The sequence below is a fragment of the Sapajus apella genome, unplaced genomic scaffold (genome assembly GCF_009761245.1).
Source record: "Sapajus apella isolate SASKATOON/1434 unplaced genomic scaffold, GSC_monkey_1.0 scaffold61, whole genome shotgun sequence".
NCBI lineage: Eukaryota > Metazoa > Chordata > Mammalia > Primates > Cebidae > Sapajus > Sapajus apella.
Window position 1 is genome coordinate 7,343,624 of NW_022437001.1, and position 17,979 is coordinate 7,361,602.

At 38.5% G+C, this 17,979-nt stretch overlaps 1 protein-coding gene across 3 annotated transcripts in view; it reads right to left on the reverse strand.

Annotated features, from left to right (window-relative positions):
* Nucleotides 1-13,776: 13,776 nt before the first annotated feature.
* Nucleotides 13,777-17,979, reverse strand: part of MMAA (metabolism of cobalamin associated A) — a 38,301-nt gene continuing 34,098 nt past the window's right edge. For all 3 annotated transcript variants that reach the window (XM_032246466.1, XM_032246468.1, XM_032246467.1), the window contains exon 7: nt 13,777-16,830. In XM_032246466.1, coding sequence (XP_032102357.1) covers nt 16,543-16,830 — 288 coding nt within the window. In that variant the 3' untranslated portion in view covers nt 13,777-16,542. The remainder of the gene's footprint in view (nt 16,831-17,979) is intronic.

Genomic DNA, 17,979 nt, shown 5'->3' on the forward strand with positions numbered 1-17,979 from the left:
GTTGCAGTGAGCCGAGATTGCACCACTGCACTCCAGCATGAGCAACAGAGAGAGACTCCATCTCAAAAAAAAAATTAGAGATAACATCAAACAGTAAAGTACACACATATATTTTACATATGTACTTACCCATGTAACTGTGACCCATATCTGCTAGAAGGCTTTTCTGTGTCCCTTTCTAGTCAAAAGAGCAAACACAGGCATATGTGCACACACACACATGCACACATGCACACACACACGCACACATATGCACACATGCACACACGCATATGTGCAAACACACATGCACATGCAAGCACGCACACGCACAAAACACAACATCTGGTAACCACTATTTCAATTTCTATCACCATAGACTAGGTACGTCAGGCAATATCCTGTGAAGCTTACTGATATCATCACAAGATGAAACCTAGGAAGATACCAGATAAAGACCAGAGAAAGCAGAATTGCCTTGAGAAAAACAAAAACAAAAACATACAAAGCTGATATTTCCATCTCAGCCTGAATCCATCTCCTCCCCATAAGATACTAAGTTCTGATATTTGGATGAGTGTGGCTATACACCTTAATGAGTACACATAATGTGTTACCGTTAATAATTGTTTGAGTATCTCAATTACAATAGTATTAATTCTTAGTCCTTATTCTTGGAATAATTTCTCCATGCTTACCAACTAACTGTGGGATTTGGAAACTTTTAGCAACTTATCAAAAACTGAGTAGTAGATGGCCTAAAAGACGTGGGATATAAGGAGCCAGTTGCAATAAGAATTGATGGAAATAAAAGAAGGGGAAACTGCAAAGGAACAGGAAAAGGAAATTGATAAAATTAGCGAGCAAAAGACCAAAAGGAAGCATCCTTTTTCATTGCTTTCCTGAAATTTATTTTTGGTTCTGTTTACTATTTGAAAACTGAAACTAATTATAAACAATGTGTATGTTGTGATCCCGATTTCACTTAATAAAAAGTGTGTGTGTGTGTGTGTGTGTGTGTGTGTGTGTGTGTGTGTGTATTTAGAAGAAAAGGCCTAGAAGGTTATCTATAAAATGTTAATACTTATTTTTGCTGAGTGGAAAAATGCATATGATTTTTACATCCTATATTCTTTTATTTTTTTTTAAACTTTTTACAATGAATATATGTAATTTATAATCAGAGTCAAAATGATATTTTATAAAAATTAAAGCAAATTGAATGCATCAACATATAACCTGTATTAGGCTATTTTATGTTGCTCTAAAGGACTGGTGGAGGCTGAGTAATATACAAAGAAAAAGAAAAGAGATTTAATTGGCTCATGGTTCTGCAGACTTCGCAAGAAGCACAGTGCTGGCATCTGCTTCTGGTGAGGCCTCAGGAAGCTTGACTCATGGTGGAAGTGAAAGGGAGAGCAAGCATGTCACATGATGAGACAGGTAGCAAGAGAAGGAAGCAGGGGAGATCCCAGACTCTTTCAACAATCAGTTATCCTGTCAACTCATCATGGCAGGGCAGGACCTAAACCATTCATGAGGGATCTGCCCCCATGACCCAATCACTTCCCAGGATGCCTGACCTCCAACTTTGGGGATCACATTTCAACACATGATTTGGGGGGGACCAATATCCAAGCCATATCATAATAAATCACTCAAATCTTGCAAGAAATTCTTTGCATTTACTTTTCCACTTCCTTCCAGAATCTAGGCCTTAAGAAAGGAAACCTCTAAGGCATAGAGATTGGAATCAATTCAATCAAATATGATACTTCTTAAACTTTCTTTCCTTTTAGTTCTGGATCCAGTAATCAGAGGTAGGAGAAAATAAGGTATACAGCTCTTTAGGGTATGTGTGTGTAAAGGGTGGGGAATAGAGAATAGGAAAATAGGGTGGAAAGAATATGAGAGCCCATTGAGGTAAGGACCAAGGTATTCATGTGAGGAAACTTGAATGGTTGTTCTTTTTCAAGGAAACCCTGTCTATTCATAAATACCTGTGATGAAATAGTCCACAAATTGTGTCTCACACTCTCAGACGAATAAGCCAAAAGGCTCCTAATAACTGAAGCTAAAAAATGATCAAAGCCAAACACAGTGGCTCACACCTGTAATCCCAGCACTTTGGGAGGCTGAGGTGGGTGGATCACTTGAGCCCAGGGAATGGAGACCAGCCTGGGCAACATGGCGAAGTCCCCTCTGTACAAAACAAAAACATAAAAATTAGCCAGGCATGGTGGCACGTGCCTGTAGTCCCAGCTACTTGGGGGACTGAGGTGGGAGGATCATATGAGCCTGGGAGTTAAAGGCTGCAAAGAGCTGAGAGCAGGCCACTGCGCTCCAGCTGGTTAACAGAGTGAGACCCTTTAAAAAAAAAAAAAAAAAAAGATTCATAATAATGGTCAAGATTTCATGGATTTCCTAGCAGCAACTCTGGGATAAACAGCAAGTAGTAATAGTTGATTTTGTCAGGTCACCCCTGGAGAGAGTGGGGAATGTTGACTCACAAGTGGAGCTGGCCTATCTTTCCTGTACTATAAAAGTAAGCCATTCCTATACAATTCTGCTTGTATACCTGTCTCAGTCTCTTATACGCAAAACATTATTGGGATAGTCAAAAGTCATTTAGAAGGATGTCTTAAAAGATATTTCAAAGTATTCTTGCTTAACTAACCTGAGTCTCATGTATATAATAATAACAATGGATTAATATAGAAGCAAATTACTTAACACTATCCAGGCACGTTTCTGAGACTTTAACATTCATTAAACCCTCACAGTAACCCTATGAGAAAGGCACCATTGTTACCCTCATTTTGCAGAGGAAGAAACTGATCTATAGAAAGTTTACCCAAAGTCACATTGCTAGGAAGCAGTAGAACTGGGGTTGAAACACAGCAATGTGGTTGCGAAGTCTAGACTCTTACCTACTGAACGCTCCATCTATTTGTCACCCTCCACCTATCTCTGCCCTGGCTTTGGTCCCACATTTGCTGACTACTCCCCTTCTTCTTAGGACAGTCCAAAAGCATCTCTGATAACCCATACATGACTGGATTTCATATTCAAAGAAGCTTCTAATCATGATCTAATAAGTAAGTCCTGCAGAGAAAGGCCCCAGAATGACATTCTCTATTTATTTTTAATGCAAACTGCCTGTGTGTACCCAAGCTGAGGTCTGTAGACTTGCTTACAGGAAAGAAGTATACAGTCTCTTGTTACATGCATCACTGAAATACTTTGAAGATTCTGAAACCAAGTTTAAGAACCACACATCAAATATTATCAATTAAATATTAACATGCAAAACCCTCACAACCCCAGAAATTATTCAAGCTCAGAGGAGATATTCTAGGAGGCTATCACCCATAGCATATTTCCTAACTGGAGTCCATAAAAGTTCTCTGTTAAAAGGAGATTAATCTTAGTGAATTACAGTTTCGTAATGCTTGAAGACAACTAATAGATAGACGAACTCCTCATAGCTTTAGATAAGTTGAATTCTACCTGGAACCTCACGGTAGAGGTGGAGAAAGCCATAAAATAAAGTTGCTAAAATAATTAGTTAATGTATGAATGTTGGTGAACAGAGATCAGAGGGTAAATCTTCTTGGGGTTTAACAGACAGACCCTTCATTCCCTCCCTATTTATCAAGGGGAGCTTATTTGCCTATGTTGGTGGCTTAGTCAAATACATATCCAAGTTTGACTGTCCTTATCTCTTTTCTCACTATGTGCTGATTTGGGACCTAAAAGTTTAAGGATGCACAGAAAGAAATGTGCCAAAACCTGGGAACAGACGATCCTAGAATGACCAAGGTTAATACTTCACCTCATGTCCTTTGGACATTTAGTCTGCACGGTAGCAGATTTGTAATGTGTACTGACATTACTGGCATTTACATACCTGTTTCTGCATTTCCAGAGGTACACTGAGAGATAGTTTGAGCCAAGAAATGCAATGTTTTGTCTTACAGAAATGTGAGTATCCCGACAAATGCCATGTTAGGGTATTTGGAGAATTGTATTAATTCAACATATTACTGCCCTTTGATTTGTCACTCTTTGCAGAGACTGTTTAATCTATGGCTTTGCCTCTTTGTCCCTGTGTCTACATATTAACTTTGCTCAGAATTTGTTCATTCACCCATTCATTCAATAAATACTTATTTTGCAACTACCTTGTATAACTGAACAGCACCATTTATTATTTCCTGCCATACTGGTCTACTTCTTTTTTTTTTTTTTGAGATGAACTCTCACTCTGTTGCCCAGGCCAGAGTGCAGTGGCACGATCTTCACTCACTGCAAACTTTGTCTCACAGATTCAAGCAATTCTTCTACCTCAGCCTCCCGAGTAGCCGGGATTACGGGTGCCTGCCGCCATGCCTGGCTAATTTTTGTAGTTTTAGTAGAGACAGGGCTTCACCAGGTTGGCCAGGCTGGTCCTGATCTTAGGTGATCTGCCCACCTTGGCTTCTCAAAGTGCTGGAATTACAGGCGTGAGCCACTCACTGCGCCTGGCCTTGTCCACTTTCTACAAATACATTTGAGTGATATACACTATACCCATGTCATTTCCTCCCACCACCCTGCTTAGGATTAATTCTCCAATCAAGAGGTATTTAAGCAGAAAACTGTGTAAAAAGACAGCATAAACAGCATACAAATTTCACTGGGTATTCTTTCTTGATATTGGAAAGTAGGTAAATTATGTGTAGTGAATTATCTGTTGTTTTGAGACACAAATACCTAGTACAAATACCTAGTAAATTATTAAGATATTATTTTGAGGGCTGGGCATGGTGGCTCAGGCCTGTAATCCCAGCACTTTGTGAGGCTGAGGCCGGCAGATCATGATATCAGGAGTTCAAGACCAGCCTGGCCAACATGGTGAAACCCTGTGTCTACTAAAAATACAAAAAATTAGCCAGGTGTGGTGGTGGGTGCTGGTTATCCCAGCTACTTAGGAGGCTGTGGCAGGAGAATCACTTGAACCCGGGAGGCGGAGGTTGCAGTGAGCTGAGCCCACACCATTGCACTCCATCCTGGGCAACAGAGAGAGACTCCATCCCAAAAAATAAATATACATAGTATATATATATTACTTTGAGCTAAAAATTTGTAACATAAATGCCATGTGACAGGGCTTGATACTAGAGAACATGAATGCATATTATAAAAAGTTGAATGGCTGAACGCAATGGCTCAGGCCTGTAATCCCAGCACTCTGGAAGGCTAAGGCAGGTGGATCACCTGCACCTGAGGTCGGGAGTTTGAGACCAGCCTGACCAACATGGAGAACCCCATCTCTACTACAAATACAAAATTAGCTTGGAATAGTGGCACATGCCTGTAATCCCAGCTACTTGGGAGGTTGAGGCAGGAGAATTACTTGAACCTGGGAGGCGGAGGTTGCGGTGAGCCAAGATTACACCATTGCATTCCAACCTGGGCAACAAGAGCAAAACTTCACCTCAAAAATAAATAAATAAATAAATAAATAAATAAATAAATAAAAGGTCTGATAGAACTGAAATAAGTTTTATAATAGCACAACACTTTATATACTCTGCCTTCTCCCTGTTATTTCCTCAAGGCAGAATAGCTCGAGTGACCAAAGATTTCATAATGACTTCTCTGTTGCTCATTGCTAGTTTTTTTAGAATGACTCTAACATCTCCTGAGTCCCTCTTATATGGAACTCAACCTCCCAGACTTGTAAAATTTAGGTCTTTGGAATATTCAAATGTCAATAGTGAATTTGAGGCCAAGATATGGTATAAATTGTGGAATATAAAAGGAAGCAAAGTACCGTGATAAGAGAAACACCAGGAGTCTCATGTGTTCCTTTCTTTTTATGGGTTTCCAAGGTGCTGAGGGAAGCAGAATTGGGAGGTGAAAGAATATATTCTTATTTGGGCAGTGGGGATTGGCAGGGGTAGTTATAAAATCTTTGTAGACATTTCTCTCTCTGAGGCAGGTTTAGATAGTTTGACAGCTGTTTTAGTTTCTCAGGATTCCAACGCTTTCTGTTACTGTTACTAGTTACTATTACTTTCTGTTTTGATAGCAGCTATCCTAAACGGTGTGAGGTGATATCTCACTGTGGTTTGACTTACATTTTTCTGATGATTAGTAATGTTGAGCATCTTTTTGTATGCTTATTGGCCATTTGTGTATCTTCTTTGGAAAAACGTCTATTTCAATATTTGGAATATTCAAAGCCCAATACTGAATTTAAGTCCAAGATATGGTATAAGTTGTGGAATATAAAAGGAAGCAAAATGGGTGCCATTAAAAAGTACCACAAACTAGATGGCATAAAACAACAGAAATTTATTATCTTTCAGTTGCGGAGGCTGAAAGTCTGTGCAACTAAGGTGCTGGCCAGGCCACGCTCCCTTTGAAATCTGTAGGAGAATCCTCCTTTGCCTCTTCCTAGCTTCTGGGGTTTGCTGGCAGCCTTTGGTGCTCTTTGGCTTGCAGCTGGCTGCATCATTCCAATCTTTGCCTTCATCATCACATGACATTTTCCCTGTGTGTCTTTGCCACATTGTCTTCTTATAAGGACACCAGTCCTATTGGATAGACCCACCCTACTCCAGCATGACGGCATCTTAACTAATTACATCTGCAACAACCTTATTCCCAAATAAGATCATACTCTGAGGTACTGGATGTTAGAATTCAACATTTTTTGAGGGAGGGACACAATCACAATGAAGCTATAACAACAGTAATAATATATGACAGGCAATAACATGTTCTGAGATTCATTGAGAAAAATGGTTTTTATGTCCTCTATTATTTTGAAGAGCCCCAAGTGACTGGAGCTGGTGGGAAGAGAGTTTCTGGCACCAGTAACACCACTGGTTTTACAAAAGAGGTGGTGTGATTTCTCAGATTCTTTATTTGAAATAAAGATGTAGTAAGTTTAGCAGATCTCTGGGAAGCAATGACATTTCTAGAATGAGATAGACTGATAATTCTATAAGGGAAGAACAGGAATAATTTAAAAGTTTATGTGCAAACTATATATCTGATAAGGGGTCAATATTCAGAATATGTAAAGAATGTCTACACTTTTATAACAAAAAAAACTTGATTAATAAATGAGCAAAAGACTTAAATAGACATTTCTCCAAAGAAGATATACAAATGGACTTTAAGCATATAAAAACATTCTCAACATTAGTAATCATCAGGGAAATGGAAGTCAAAGCCAACAGTGAAATATCACATTATACCCTTTAGGACAGCCACTACCAAAATAAGAAAGTAATGGTAAGAGTTACAGAAAGTGTTGGTGAGGATATGAGGAAATTGGAACTCCAGTGCACTGTTGGGAATGTAAAATGATGCAGCCATTATGCAAAAACAGTATAGAGTTTCCTTAAAAAGTTAAAAGTAGAACTACCATGTTGATCCAGTGTTACGGTTTGGCTCTGTCCCCTCTCAAATCTCATCTTGAATTGTAGTTCCCACAATCCCCACATGTTGTGGGAGGGACCTGGTGGGAAGTAATTGAATCATGGGAGCTGCTATTCTTGTGATAGTGAGTTCTCACAAGATCTGATGGTTTTATAAGGGTCTTTTCCCTCTTTCCTCTGTGCTTCTCCTTCCTGCCATCATGTGAAGAAGGATGTGTTTGCTTCCCTTTCTGCTATGATTCTAAGTTTCCTGAGGCTTTGCCAGCCATGTGGAACTGTGAGTCAATTAAACCTCTTTCCTTTATAAATTAGCCAGTCTTGGGCAGTTCTTTATAGCAGCGTGAGAACAAAGTAATACATACAGCAATTCCACTTCTAGATAAATACCCAAAAGAACTAAAGATTTCAAAGAGGTATTTGCACATCCAGCATTATTCATAGTTGTAGCACCATTCATGACAGTCAAGAGGTAGAAGCAACCTGTTTATTGATAGATAAAGGGATAAAGAAAATGTGGCATGGACAAACAATGAAATATTATTCAGCCTTAAAAAAATGAAATCCTGTCCTAGGTTACAACATGGATGAACTGAGCATATTATGCTAAGTGAAATAAGCCAGTCACAAGACAAATACTGCATGATTCCATTTATATGAGGTGGTTAAAATAGTCAAACTTATAGAAATAGAAAGTAGAATGGTGGTTGCCAAGGGCTGGGGGAAGAAAGCAGTGGGAAGTTTGTTCAGTGGCTATAGCATTTTAGTCATGCAGGGTGGGGGTGATTCTGGGCATCTGTTGCACAACAATATGCATGTGGTTGATGCTCTTTTATACTTGGAAATTGAGAGGGTGAATTTTATGTTGTTTATGTGTCAGTTTTTTAGAGACAGTCTTGCTTTGTTGTCCAGGTTGTAGTATAGTCCAGAGATCATATCTCACTGCAGCCTTAAACTCCTGGGCTCAAGCCATCCTCCCCACTTCAACCTCCCAAGTAGCTGGGACTACAGGCATGAACCACAACACCTAGACTAATTTTTACTTTATCTTTTGTAGAGCTGGGCTCTTGCCATGTTGTCCAGGCTAGTCTCAAACTGTGGCCTCAAGTGATTCTCCCACATTTGCCTCCCAAAGTGCCAAGATTACAGGTGTGAGCCACTGCACCCCGCCTATGTTGTATTTTTTTCTACAGCTGAAAAAAAAAAGGTTGGGCACGGTGGCTCATGCTTGTGATACCAGAACTTTGGGAGGCCAAGGCAGGCGCATTACTTGAGTCCAGGAGTTCAAGACCAACCTGGCCAACATGGGGAAACGCTGTCTCTAACAAAAAATACAAAAATTTAGCCAGGCATGGTGGCATGCACTTGTAATCCCAGCTACTCAGAAGGTTGAGGTAGGAGGATGGCTTGAACCCAGGAGGTCGAGGCTGCAATGAGCCGTGATGGTGCCATTGCACTCCAAGTCTGTGCAAAAGAACAAGACCCTGTCTCAAAAAAAAAATTTGCAGAAGGCAAAACATATTTCTTAACAAACTGTTTCTAATTCGTGTCACAGAGAGATCACTGAGTAAATGCTAGTTAGGAGAGGTAGGTTTGAGTCTAAGTGATACTGGCTGCTTAAGCAAAACTGTTCACTCTTCTGGAACTCATTGATCTACCTAATATTCTGTGGTGGAAATACACAGCACTGACTGTTTTACTCACAAACCCCAAGAAAAAGTGCCATCCAAACAGTTCTTGATGAATGAGCAGGAGCCATATTTATGCTTTATTATCCCACCTCCTGAAACACAGATTGAGGTGAGCACCAGATTCTGGGAAACCTACCCATAGATTCCTCTCAGTGACCCCTGTTGCCACCAGAAGATTTCTGTCAGGAATCTGAAATTTGGAACTAATAAACTATAAAGTGCTAAAGTGGAAACTAAAGGTGTAAGGTAATGAGATAAAATTTAAGCTAGAAAGGCCCTTGATAGTCCATATAAAAAACAGTTATGAAAGAGTTAAAATCTAAAATGAGAATGGTGCAGGAACAAGACAGAAGTATCATGACTGAGACTTTCTGGTTGATCTGAGAATGGCCCATGTCCTTTTTGTCTGGTTTTCTGCAGTTCAAATATAGGTTATGTGTGGGTTTGTTGTTGTTGTTTATTTACCCTGTTTAGTGTTTGCTGAGGCTTCTGGATCTGTGGTTTGGTGTCTGTCGTTAATTCTGGATGGTTTTCAGGCATCATTTAGTTCAAACATTTCTTCTTTTCTTTCTTCTCCTTTTAGTAATCCATAATTGTGTATCTTTGGGAATTTTCCAACAATTCTTGAATGTTCTATTCCATGCTTTTATTTTTTATCTTGCATTTGTGTTTGTGAATTTCTAGGCTTACTTTAAGCTCATTGATCTTTTTCCTTGGTCATGTTGAGTCTACTGAGGAACTCATTGAAGGCTTTCTTCATTTTTGCTAGTTTTAGAAATTCCTAGCATTTCCTTTTCTTTCATGGAGTCTCCAACTCTCTGCTTACATTAACTATCAGTTGTTGCATGTTGTCTATTTTTTCATTAGATCTCTTATTAATCAGTTATTTTAAATTCCCTGTTTGATAATTCAAACATCTGTGTCATATCTGAGTCTGGTTCTGATGATTGCTTTGTCTCTTCATATTATGTATTTTCTTGCCTCTTGGCATACCTTGTAATTTCTTTATTGAAATATATGCATGTTATTGGATAACAAAAACTTAAACAGCCATTTAGTGTGAGGATGCATATTAGTCTGGCTAGAAGTTGAGCTGTATTTAATATTTGGGGTAGCTACAGGTACTAGAGTCTTCAAATTTCTCATGTCTTTATTTTTGTCTTTCCTCTTGACTTGAAGCTTTCCTAAGTACTCCTCTTCAGAAAGTCTGTGTATGGCAGTTCTTACAACTTAATCCACTGTTATAATAGCAAGGTTTAATGCCAAGTTTAATGGGGGAGGGTCCCATAATCTTAAAATTAAATATCAGTCTTTTAATTGGTCCTGTGTTTCTGAACTATGACTTCACAAGTTTTCTTCCAATGATACAGATTCTCCCTACTCCCACTCCATTCTCCATTCTCCATTCACTGGCTACTGAGTTTCTAATCTAGTTGCCCCAAGCCCTGACTCCTGTTGACTATGTTCCCCTGGCCCTTTTAGGTGAGAAAAAACATCAGCTGGGAATGGAGTGGAAGGAATGCCATTATCCCAGCCTGGAAAAAGCTCAATCTTTTCCCCTGGAGAGTAGGCCTATGAGGAGGCTCTGGGCTTATTACATAATTATTTCTCTTTTTCTCCTCCTGCCAGAGCCATGAGAGATTTTTTTTTTTTTAATCTTCACTGTGACAACACTGTTCTTGGAAGTAAAGTCCGTGAAACTGTGGGAATTCCCCTAAGACTGCACTATCCAGGAGTTTCTCACTTTTGCACTAGTCTAAATTCAGCCTCCAGCAATTCTTCAAAATAATCACTTAATTTTTCAAGATAATCTAACAGTTCATGGCTCCAGTGATTTCCGCTCTAGATAAGCAGATCTGAGCTGTGACTGTCTGTGTGCACCTGTCTCTAGATTTTGGTGTGGTGGTTCCCTGTGGGTCCCAAAGTCCTTGATTTTCAGTTTGACCAGCGTTTTCCTGTAGTAAGGATGGTGGGAGTGGTGATTTTCAAGTTCTTTATATGTCAGAGTTTAAAATGGAAGTCCTTATTGCCTTCATTCTTAAAGACTAAATTTTGATGCCTGTCCTTGGATTTTCATGAGATTCTCAGTATTTAAAATAAAGCAATTTTTTTCTAGAGTTGGCTTGGGTAGATCAACCACACAATCAAAAGTCCTGTGTCTAAAATTTATTGCTTCTATGAGTCATAGCTTCTTCAACTCTAAAATCTCCTATTAATCAACTAGACATTAAAGAAATAATACAAAAAAGATACCATGCTTTAACCATTCCTCTTGAAGCTACTGATTGTTTTCAGATGCATCTTCAATGACAGGAAGGGTAATAGTAATTTAGTATAGGTGGATAAAAGAAAAGTATTTTACTTGTAAAACTGGATCATGGAAGGATATTTCTAATAAATAAGGGTGTTATTTCTATGTGTTAATATAAGTTCAAATATGTGACAGGTGACAATATGAACCTCACTTGTGTGTGTTTCAATGGGTATAGAGTTGTCCTTTGAACAATACTGAGGTTGGGGTGCTGAAACCCCATATAGTCAAAAATCCATGTATACCTTTTGACTATGCAAAAAGTTTACTAATAGCTTCCTGTTCATCAGAAGCCTTACTGATAACATCAACAGTGAATATACATTTTGTATGTGTATTATATATTATTACAATAAAGTTAGAGAAAAGCAAATGTTAAGAAAATCATAAGAGAAAATATATTTATCACTCATTAAGAGGAAGTGGATCATCATGAAGGTCTTCATCCTTGTCATCTTAATGTTGAGTAGGCTGAAGGAGGAAAAAGAGGGGTGGTTGGTCTGGCTATCTCAGGGGTGGCAGAGATGGAAGAAAATCAGCGTGTAAATAGACCCACACAGTTCAAATTCATATTGTTTAAGGGTTAACTATATTACCAATAATTCGGTAATTAAACATTTTCATGAAGACTGAACCTTTTAATATGACACCAATCAATAATACATTTATATCTCACTTTATTCCAAAACAGATTAAAGTATCTATGATAGATATCTGTTTTGTCTGCCTGGCATCTGATTTGATTCTGAGACTATCAAACCTCTTATTTTGGGGAACTGATCTTTCCTCAACTTCAATCAATCATAGAACCCATATCCTTGGCCATGGAGATGGACCTATGACCTGCCAGGCAGACCAGCAAGAGTGCTCCCCTCAGACTTTTAGAATTAGGTCTATGGAGTTAGACCTAAGGAAACCCTTCCTGCGGACCTAAGTGCTGCTGTTGCCGTTATCTCCAGCTATGTGGAGGAAGCCAGAAGAATGAAGTGAATAATACATAGAGGATAAAAGGCAGGGAGAATCCCCAGCATCATTTGTGTCTGTGAAGTTTACTGTACTCCTACTCTTCTCCTTGTATGATTAGACGAGGCAGTATATTACTCTCTTACCCAAGCTAGTAGATTTCCATCATTTCTAGTTGAGCTAATACAGAAGCTGATATTAAGGGTTTCTATTTGGTTTGAATGCCTAAAATATTATCCTTAAGCGTAAGCAAAAAATTCTACTGGAATAAAATACCTTGAGGTATATTCTCCACAAAAGCAAAATCAAGGATATTAGGTTGTAGAAGAAAGACCTTAAAGTTAAAACACTGAGCAGGATCTTACCATCTGAGTTATGTACAAATTCCTTAACTACTCTATACCACAGATGTTACATATAATTGAAGATAACATCTGCCACTGAACTGTGTTATAGAAAGAATGAGGTTCAGAGTGCTTTGAGCAACTTGGAAAATGGTAATGGGTTGAATCTAATATACGTAATGCATCACATTTAGAAATGGTGAACTTTGATTAATTTCCTAGTATGCCTGATGCTCAATTTCTTTCTGTAAAATGGAGGTGATACCTTTTTTGAGGGGTTGACAGAATTAGCAAGCATATCCACATGTGAAGCTGGGAGGTCATGATTCAGACAAAGGTGATACTACCAGAAAAGGAAGGATAGCCAACAACCCAGGCATCCTTTGCAGGAGTTGATTTACATTTTGAAAAGTGCGTTTGTGTGGGGAAAACTTTCTGCAGAGGTTGTGTACTTAGGTGCTCAGGGGAAGAGACAGACAGGGAGACCTGAGGACAATGAGAGACAGTAGTAGTCGGTTCCTATCTCAGCACAAAGCATTGGCCCTTGTGGGAAGAGAGGCAAGGATGCTGTGCTTTGAAAACACAGCACTATTTTGGCAACTTAAGTGTTTCACAGTTTGTGAACATCTAAGCAAGTCAGCATTCTCCTACAGGAACAGCACCAGTAGAAATAGTGGAGGCCCAACAGAAGCCTGGCATGAGTAGGCTGCACCCAAGAGTGTGAACTTGTTTGTGAATCAGTGAGGAAACCCCTGAGACTTCCAAAAATAGTTGGAAAGAGGACTTTTCAGAAGACTGAGATCCTGCATTCAATGGAATTCTGAGTCAGCAAAATCTGGGTGTAAATGCTAATGTGACTTCATAAGAGAACATTGATCCTTGAAATAGTTGGGTTCCATATATAACAAGATTTGGCATTTAAGTATGAGCCCTATAAATGGCTATGCTGTCATGCTAAGATATTTCTCTGTAAAATTCTATTAACAGCATGCAGCAACATGGATGAACCTGGAGGACATTATGTTTAGGGAAATAAACTAGACACAGAAACACAATTAATGCATGACCCCACTCACGTGAAATCTAAAAAAAAGTTTATCTCATAGAGAAGAGAACAGTGGTTATCAGACGCTGGAAAGGGGAGAGCAGAAGGAAGGAAGGGAAGAGGCTCAATGGGTACAAAGTTACAATTAGATAGAAGGAATAAGTTCTGGTGTTCTATGGCACAGTAGGGTGACTATGGTTCACAACAGTAAGGTACTGTATATTACAAAATAGCTAGAAAAAAAGATTTTTAAATGTTGTCACCACAAAGAAATGAAAAATGTGTGAGATGACAGATATGCTAAGTATTCCAATTTGATCATTACACAACATATACATGTATTGAAGCATCAAATTGTGCCCACATAAACATGGACAGCTTTGATGTGTCAAAAATTATTGTGAAAATAGAAAAAAAAAAAAAAAAAAAAAAGAATTCTAACTACATCTCGAGATTGGCCAGGTGGATGTTATGAGCCTTGAGAATGAGGTCACGTGATTTCCTCTGTGTTAGTTAAAAGCATATAGATTAAGCCTTTGACCTTACTAACAGTAGAATAGTTTACTAACTTACATATGCCCTCACCTTATTCTATCAAGAAGCTGAGAGGGCTAGGCAGAATAAACTGCTCCAGCGCTACTTTTATACACAAATTTTCAGGGGAAGTATTAATGAACTTTGACTCATATCATCTACATTTTCTAGTACAGAGTGAAATTTTCTCTAAAACAAAAGCATTCAATATAACTGTTTTTCTGCCACTAATATTTTTGTTATCAAACATACCACAAATGACAAAGCAAATCTATAGAAGCTTCATGGAATAAGAACTATCATTAAGTATTCATCTCAAGCAGGATAAAAACATTCATAAATTTAGTAAATTTTAATTAAAATACTATAGAAAGAAAAACATGTTAAAGAGTTTTTCTGATTGTTCCTTTTGAAGTTTTGACATGTTCATCATTTTTGTAGTCTTACCTGAATAACACTAATGTTTAGAACATCTACTGTTGGTGCCAGCCTCCACTCTGACACTCTACCTGAATTACAATGGCACCCTAACATATGCCCACTTGGATAAGAATTCAACTTTAGGAGGAGTTTCATAAAGTCTGATGTAGGAAGCATTTGCATTAACAAAGCTGCATTTGCATTTCTCAGGCTTCAGGAGCAGCAAAGCTTCACCATCTGTACAAACGTATAGGTCACAGGAGTTACTTCTGTCTTCACAGTTTACTAGTAGTTTACTAGTTTTTAGCAGCAGCATTATGACTTCGATGATGGCAGTCTATCTGGTGAGGACAATGTTTGGATGATTTGCACTGATTTTTCCTGTTTTTTTTTTTTTTTTTTTTTTTTGCATTACAGGTTTAGCTACATAAATTATCATACATATGTTGTTCGTTAGCTGCTGTCTTCAGCATACACTGGGCAATAGCTATAAAGGCTTAGGGAAAGCAAGTAAATAGCCATATGATCAAGTGATTATGAAGAGTAAATGCCTTGTTAGGTTGCACTGGGATAGCTAATGTCAACTATTAAAATAACTCTCATCATTTTAATGAGATTTGATATTTTTTAGCAAAATGTCTGTCAGTTTTGGAGCTCAGTACATTTTTTTTCCTACCTATAGAAGTTAATGGTAATTATGTTCTTGACAAGGCAAAGTCAACTTTAATGTAATAATGACAGTAAGCAGCATTTCAGTATTTCCTATATACCATGATGATAGCTCAATAATTCTCCTACGTTATCTCATTCAGTCTTCACTAACCTTAGAAAGTTATTTGCCAGTTTCATTTTACCAGGGAGGAAATGGAAGCTTAGAGAGATTAGCTCATATAGCTAATATGTGATTGATTTTGGTTTAAAGTTTAAACCCACATAGTCCAACTACAGAGCCCAAGCTCTTAATCACTGTGCTATGCTTCCTCCATAGGATAAAAGTTGTTCACCGTCAAGAAAAAAGTAGATTTAAAAAATGCTAAAATGAAGTGAAATGGCCAAGGAAGAAGAGAAGCGAAAGCCTTTGATAGTCTTCAACTGAATAATCCTTGAATCATTCTGACCTCACTTCGTCTTTGGAGGTTTACTCCAATCGGCGACAAATAAAATGGGTCCAAGAATTGGGGATTAATCACCCATTTTATTTGTAGCTGATTTTCCCAGTTCCTTTTTGCTCTCTTACCTATCACATCAGTGGGGGAAGGGTGCCTGCAAATCCAGACAAGCAGACTTCAGAACTGTGTTCACATCATCACATTATTCCAGTTGTTTCGTTACACATGTACATGGTGATTTCAGAAATTCTTAGAATAATCTGGTACACTAAATGTCATTTATGATTTTCAGCTCATAGCAACCCACTGTGTGTTGTTTTGGCTTCAAGAAGGTCTCCAAAAATATGGCCACTCTTGTTTACATCTTCTCTGGAAATTCAGATTATATGGAATCAAAGTAAGCATTTTAAAGTGCAAGATATTTTCTGCTCTTCTCAGCTTTCTCTGCTCTTAAGAAGAAACTACCCTACAGGCCATCATGTCAGGGTATAAGAGATAGAAACAGAAATCAGTAACATACAACAGGTACCTTATAAATACTGCCTGTCTAAACTTTTCCATTCATATCTAACTTCCTTCAAGTTTTCAAGCACAGTTCACAATCAAAGAAGACCGCCATACAATAATTACTGAAAATGTAAGCATACAAGCGATTTTTCTATTAAAATAATTTATGAAATGATATGTAAAATTATTATATGGAATGAATTTTATTAATCTCTGCTTTTAAAAGCTTTTAACAAGAAGTCTGCTGCTAGTCCTGGGGACAGGGCCCCAGTGAGAACCTTGTGTTCCAGAAGTGGAATCTGTTCCCGGACTGTGGGATGGGTCCTGAAATGCTCTAACACACTTTCCTGAATGAGATTCCACATCCAAACTTTCTGCTGCTTCCGTCGTTTGGCAGTTAGTTCCCCACTGGCAAGCATTACGCCCTGGAAATCTTTCATTTTATCCCACATTTCAGAGATTCCCTCTCCACTTCTGGCAGAAATACGAATTACCTATGGAAAAGAAAAGAACCAGACCATTTTACTTAAAATAATAGAAAACATTTTCATGGGGACTCTGATATCTGCCAGTTAATTCTTACAGTCTACAGAAATAGGCAACTGACATGAATGAGATTTTACTGCTGTATCAAAGTAAATATACCAATATATATTCTGAGGTAATATACCTAGGATTAGTAAGCGAACAGAAGAAATAAAACACTGATTCAAGGTCAAATTTTTAGCCCAGAGACTTATTTATTTATTTTTTCTTTTGAGATGGAGTTTCTCTCTTGTTGCCCAGGCTGGAGTGCAATGGCGCGACCTTGGCTCACTGCAACCTCTACCTCCATGGTTCAAGCGATTCTCCTGCCTCAGCCTCCTGAGTAGCTGGGATTACATGCATGTGCCATCACACCCAGCTAATTTTGTATTTTTAGTAGAGACGAGGTTTCTCCACGTTGGTCAGGCTGGTCTCAAACTCCCAACTTCAGGTGATCTGCCTGCCTCAGCCTCCCAAAACACTGGGATTACAGGTGTGAGCCACCTTGCCCTGCTGAGATTTGTTTTAATTTAGGATTCCTCAGATGGTCAGGGGCATCATAGAGGACTTGTGATAAGGGCAATGCCAGGTAGGTTCCCCTGAGGCCTGAGTATCAGAAAATGAAGCTAGGTTGAGAAATAGCCTAATTCTCTTTGTCAAATTTGCCTGATTTAGCAAGTGGAAGAGCTGGGCATCTGACACCTGCATGTACATCTAAGGTGGCTCCAGACTCAACACAGACAACATGATTGGGAAAAACTGGGATATGGCAGTCAGATAAGTCATCATTGTCTTATTATAATGATTATAGCTTATTCCTTAATAACATAGTGTCTGTCTACAAATAAAGTGGCCCACATCAATATTACTGCATCACTTATTACAGGATTAAAAATTTTTTCCTTACTGAAAATGGCACCCAACAAACATAATGGGAATGGAGGCCTTTTCTCTCTTACTTAAATTCCAATATAGGTAATCAAATCATTAGCTGCCCCATAACTTAAGGATGGTTCCTTTCAGAATGGATTTGCTATCACTTTCAAATGGCTCAAATCAAGTTTTAAACAATCAAATCTATCACCTCTTAAGTAGCTTTTGACATCTAGTGGTTAACG